At 44.4% G+C, this 6,000-nt stretch overlaps 1 protein-coding gene across 2 annotated transcripts in view; it reads left to right on the top strand.

Annotated features, from left to right (window-relative positions):
- col5a3a (collagen, type V, alpha 3a) overlaps positions 1 to 6,000 on the top strand; it is a 71,337-nt gene that overhangs the window by 20,828 nt on the left and 44,509 nt on the right. The window contains exons 6-14 of one of the 2 annotated variants that reach the window (XM_079521224.1): positions 25 to 564; positions 1,508 to 1,636; positions 2,266 to 2,376; positions 2,511 to 2,564; positions 2,682 to 2,723; positions 2,830 to 2,892; positions 5,192 to 5,266; positions 5,444 to 5,527; positions 5,658 to 5,714. In XM_079521224.1, the coding sequence (XP_079377350.1) occupies positions 25 to 564; positions 1,508 to 1,636; positions 2,266 to 2,376; positions 2,511 to 2,564; positions 2,682 to 2,723; positions 2,830 to 2,892; positions 5,192 to 5,266; positions 5,444 to 5,527; positions 5,658 to 5,714 (1,155 nt within the window). The remainder of the gene's footprint in view (positions 1 to 24; positions 565 to 1,507; positions 1,637 to 2,265; positions 2,377 to 2,510; positions 2,565 to 2,681; positions 2,724 to 2,829; positions 2,893 to 5,191; positions 5,267 to 5,443; positions 5,528 to 5,657; positions 5,715 to 6,000) is intronic. The other variant, XM_079521225.1, reaches the window with a different exon arrangement.

The following is a 6,000-nucleotide window of genomic DNA, read 5'->3' as shown; positions in this document are numbered from 1 at the left end:
TTATATCACCTCGTACACGTTCAGTCTTCACCTCAGTCTGACCCCGCCGCGATGCAAAGCGACCAGCCAGAGGAAGAACCCAAGAGGCGCTCCAAAAAAGACAGGAAGGGCAAAAAGAACAAATCAAAGAGGGACAAGGGTTCCAAGGGCGAACGAAAGGGCAAAGGAAAAGGAAAGGGCAAAGGCAAAGGAAAGGGCAAAGGCAAGAAGGGGTCAAGGAAGAGGAAACATCACGAGGACGGTGTCGAGGACGGTTACCTCCAGGTCTCCACTACGTTACCCGAGTATCTCTCCCAGGAGCCCTTTCAGCCCACAGAGACCCCCCCCCACGTTGAAATGACCGCCGAAGAGGTCACTCCCACCCGGGCCGACGAGAAGGAGAACCTGGTGGAGGTGGCCAACTATCAACCACACTTAAGCTCAGAGGTGGTCGCCGAAGCGATCGCTCCCACCCAGGCTGACGATGACGAGACGCTGGTGGAGATGCCCACCCACGAACCAGATTTAAACACTCCCTCCGTGACGCTCAGTGCAGTGCCCGCAGAGGAGCTTGCGGTGGAGGAGGTAGACCACGACGTCCGCATTAGATCCCCTCCCTCCTTGCTCCTCCTAAGCCAGATTCCTAACTCATCTTGAGCACTCCCTCACTACCTCCTCTTAACCCTATAGAGCACTCACTCCCTCTTCCAGTTGTCTGTCAAAACCATCACCACCACTAACTAACCCACACCATCCTAATCATCGTCTCTATCCACCTCCTGGAATGTAGAGGATGCTATGGTAGTCACCATAGTATATGTGTCGTACACATATCTATTCCTAGTTGACTGTGTGTTTACTGTGTTTAGTATCTTGTCCTATAGTGGGGCACAGATTCCATGCATAGCACACATACCATCCGATAGTGTGGTATGCATGGAGCATCAGTGTTTGTTCCTGTGTGTGCTGTGAATTGCTGAAATTGATTCAAGGTGGATATCAACCTCAGATATCACCCTGACGTTCTGAAGCATCACTATTATAAATAACATCTTCTGAATATCCTTTATTATAAGCAACAGCAAAAAAAAGAAGAAAAAAAAGAGAAAGAAACGAAATAAACGTACTGATTCTGCAATTCCCTTTAAAGCTTGTTGTTGGCTAATCTCCAATGTCAACTTGTTTTCATACTACTACATGCTGTAGCTGCCATGCTGCCATCTGGTTGCGATGCACCCCCATCAGCTAATTACTACACCCCAGCATCATGATTAACCGCACACCCCGACAGCCTGGACAATGTGTAACCTGCTACACACATCTCGTAACATCACCCACCTGTGTGTGCCTAACATTCCTGTCAACCTGTATAGAGCAGGAAGCACCGTGCATTAACGAGAAGTGCTTATGCGTTATGCCTAATTTATACTTGGTCACCGAATGACCGAATCTCACAAAGTATAAATTAACACGTTTAGCGTCTCCATGGCGATCAGTCTGATTTGTGTGTGTGTGTATCGGTACGCAGGAGGACAGACCGGTGAAGAAGGCTGTGGTGGAGGAGTACGATGACGAATTATACGCTAACCTCTACGATGACCTCTCCGTTTCCACGGTAACAGCAGCAGGCCCCAATGTCACCGATTATGACTCTGAGGTAGGTTCAATTTGCTTTACACTATTTACTACGAAAAATGTTTGTCGACTACCTTTTTTCACAGAGGAAAATGAATAAAAACAAAATAAAAACTAAACTATGATGACTAGAACTATGGCTAAATATATCGTCAATTTTATCAACAAATAAAAACTAGACTAAAATGTCAGGGAGGGACTAGTGGAGAAGAGATCCAGTAGAACTAAGAGACAAGTCCTTTTATGCTTGGTTGCATGCTGAAAATAGCAGATCTACAAGCTCACAACGTGTCACAGCGTGACGCGTTGTGAGCTTGTATATTATCGCCTATTTTCAGCATATAAAAATCTGCCATTACGACGCCATCAAGGCCTGCCAAAATACATTTTAATCGACTAAATCAACTGTAAATTGAATCGACTAAAACTAGAGTAACACTAAAACTTTTAAGTTAACTAAAATGTGACAAACCTAAATGAAAATGTATTCAAATCAAAAGACTATGACTAAAACTAAATGAAAATTTGCTGTCAAAATCAACACTAAGTTTACATAGTGAGCCGAGGATGCTTGCTGTGTGCTGTAGATGTGAGCGTTTTTCCGAGTCAAGGCAGCTGTCGCTGATGCACCTCTACCATGTTTATCGGCAGATACTGGAGTACGCAGACGTCAAGAACGAGACGGAGTACGAGGAGTATGAGATATACGAGGATGGCTACGGCTTTGCAGAGCGCGAAGGAGCCGAGACATGGGATGGACAGGTGAAATCAACTGTCCGCCTTGATCTCAAATTGATCTCAAACGTCGAGTACAGTACAGCAGACACAGTATATATATCGGGGTCACTCGCCAGGCTCACTGATTGCCAACTTCTTTTTCCTTCTGTCTACCTCAGGCTAGCGTCAGAGCAGAGAAAGGCGAGAAGGGAGAGCCAGCTGTTATCGAGCCGGTAAGTTGTGACAGTGGAATGTACTAAAACATAACTTTACTTTGGAATACAGGACTGAGGCAACACTGATGTGCTACTTTACGCTATGTGTCATGTTGTACCTGGGCTTATTCACAGGGTACATATGTGGAAGGACCCCCTGGCCTACCAGGGCCCCCGGTAAGCCATACCATATTTATTTTGTAGTATTACAGTAATCTAGCAGGCAGCAGTGGTCATTAATACTGTCCCTTCATACTAACTGTCTTGTGTGTTTTACATGCAGGGTTATCCTGGGGTCCTCGGGCCAACCGGCCCTACAGGACCAAGAGGAGAGTCTGGTGACCTGGTGAGTGTGCCTCCACGCTGGTTATAGGAACTAGGTTTCTTTGTAGCAGTGGCGTATACAGGAATTAATAACTGGCTTGCATTTTGAGATTGACAGGTGTCGCGATGTTACGGGGGTCCCGTTGACCGCCTGACATCATTCAATAAAAATCAAACCAACGGGTCCGTTAGTAGACTCACTGCTACATAATCGGAGTTCCCAGAAGTTCTCGCCAGCTCTGGCATACAAACGGGAGGGGCGAGAAACAGCTGCTACAAGACACTTCATCCCAACACATTCCCAAATATAAACTATAATTCAAACGACCATAAAACAACAGTAGGCTCAGTTACAACACACTCTCCCAGGCAGCCTACTAGCACCATAATACTGTGTTGAAGTCTACGCAGGCACAGATGAACAAATTAGGCAGTGCCAGTGGCTATGGAAAGCCAAATAGGAAAAGGCGAATCATACATACAAGTACAACACAATACACCCACTGCCATATTTCGCAAAATGAAATGCAGTGATTGCATCCACATTATGTTATGTTATTATGTGATGCAATGACGGTACTGTTATCAAAATCGGTTAATATGCTACTGTGTGTGTGTGTATATATTTAAAAAAATGCCCTTGCTTTTAGTACAGGAAATCTATGGAAAATACAGGGTCAACCTCAATCTAATTGCAAAAAAACCAAACTCAGCTGGTTTTGCATCTTCAATATATCCTGAATAACAGAAAAAAAGTTGCCTGGAATTGTCTGAGGGGAAAGTGTTGAAAATGGCCTGTACAGTATGGCCACCATTGACATCCTATTATAAGGCAATATTTTCTAAATTTCCTTATGCTTTAAGTAGCATGTGACATGTCAAATTAGGGGGTTTTCATGATGCCGAATCCATTCCAAGCATTAGTTTAGAGAAAAAAAAACACTCATTGGGCTAAATTTGGCCATAGCAACTTGCCCAAATGTGATGATGTCAGCAAAATAAGCTGAGTTTGTTTTTTTTGCAATTAGATTGAGGTCAAATTACATTATTACTGGACTATTTGTAGAAATAGCTGGTTTGACCTCAATTTGACCAGTCAGTACGCCCATGACATGAGAACAGAGCTGGGGGTTTGAAATATGTCCATTTGTGATAGAATGAACCTAGCCCACTGGACTGAACCTGCTGGGCTTAATGGATGGTCGATGACTCACACGTGTTATTTTCTTTTCCTTTGCAAAGTCATTCCTTCCTGATAAGCGACCGTCATACACAGGCTCTGACAGATGTTCAGTCATTTTCGATTTTAGGATGTTGTTCCACTTAGATGATGATGGCCAGCCTATTATGCTGCAGTGCTCCATTGCTTTCAAATATGAAGCTCAATCATTACACTCACTCTGGCACTTTTACACCTTTGGTTTAACATGCATTCTGACAAATAAAGTTTTGATATACATTATATCTTCTTTATATACGCACGCACGCACGCACGCACGCACGCACGCACGCACGCACGCACGCACGCACGCACGCACACACAGTTGTAAATGTCAGGGTAGTATAGGCATACGTTGTAAATGCCAGGGTAGTATAGACGTTTCAGTCTGTAAACAATGACAGCAGCTGCCCTGAATGTTCCAACATTTTCAAGCCTCCTGTTTGTAACTGCTGTCCTGGGAAATGACATCAGCTATCACACAGCAACAGCTGTTAGTTACCTATCTAGCCAACAAACAACACATTTGTTTCAATCATTCTTATTGGTTTAAACTTGATGGTGGTATACTGCTGATGGGATGTTGAAAGGGGTTTCATATACAGGTACCTGTCTTAGCAGTAACAGAAACAATATATATATATATATATATATATATATATATATATATATATATAGACAACAGCAGAGACTGTAGGCAGCAGCAAATGATTAGTTTGTATAACCAGTGACTGACAGAGGAATCAGCTCATGCCTTCAATATTTAATGTAGCTCCCATAAGTACATTAGGCAATTAAACGGATGTATCAGGTTGAAAAACCTTGAGGCAGCTATTTAATCCGTTTTAAGCTGTGCATAAAATGTATAAGCAGAAGCCAGGTAGGGTAGACACTGACAGTGAGTGACGTGCCCTGTGGAAATGTTTTCGCAGAGATTAGATTGCAGGGATGGTTCTCTCTCTCTCTCTCTGTTTAGACACGTGTGCTTACTCAATCCCTCCCATATGCTGTTTACATGCAGTACAATGCAAACACAGAAAGACACACACGCACACACAGGAACACACACAGACTCTCATCCACCTATCCGTTTTTCTTCCAGGGTCCACCTGGACGTCAGGGTCTGGCTGGGGTGGATGGGATACCAGGTCTTCCAGGCACCATGCTGATGTTGCCCGTAAGAATTAAGACAAATATGTAATCACACACACAACCTGCATTTTTGTCCCAGTGGTTGTGCAGTCGCAGCGCCACAAGGGGGAGCTGTGTGACTGAACTTCATTTACATTTGCTGGACCATGGAGAGTTCTGCAGGGCAGTGACTAAACTAAAGCACTGTGTTTACTCCTCCCAGTTCCAGGCTGGGGGTGATGCTCGCAAGGGGCCTGTGGTGACTGCTCAGGAGGCGCAAGCCCAGGCTATCCTCCAACAGACAAAGGTACAGCCGCTTAACAGTGAGAGGTTATCACAAAGAGACATCATCTCCCATAATATCCATTGCATGTTGAACAGTAGACAGATAGCTCACATGGCATACATTATACAATGCACTATTCTCTTTCTTCCAGCTGTCACTGAAGGGACCCCCAGGTCCGCTGGGTCTGACCGGTCGACCAGGCCCCGTGGTAAGAGTGTCTCTGACATCTGTGGACCGTAGCCCAATGGTTCCCCAACCTTCTATCTAAACCTTATAGGCTTTGTGTGCCCTGTGTGCATGCTCTGCTCTCCACTGTATCCCATAATAATCCCTGATCATTATGCACGCTCGTTTCTCTATTCAGCATCTCTACAGTCAAATTTGATCTTGAACATTTACTGTATGCCAGGAATGACCTTGGAGTAATACACATATGAATGGATATTTAACTTGTTTGTGTGTCCTTGTGTTCGTTTGGTTGTGAATTTGACTGA

This window comes from Electrona antarctica (assembly GCF_951216825.1).
Source record: "Electrona antarctica genome assembly, chromosome: 14".
NCBI lineage: Eukaryota > Metazoa > Chordata > Actinopteri > Myctophiformes > Myctophidae > Electrona > Electrona antarctica.
The sequence above is the reverse complement of the archived record's forward strand: the minus strand, read 5'-3'. Positions and strand labels throughout refer to the sequence as shown.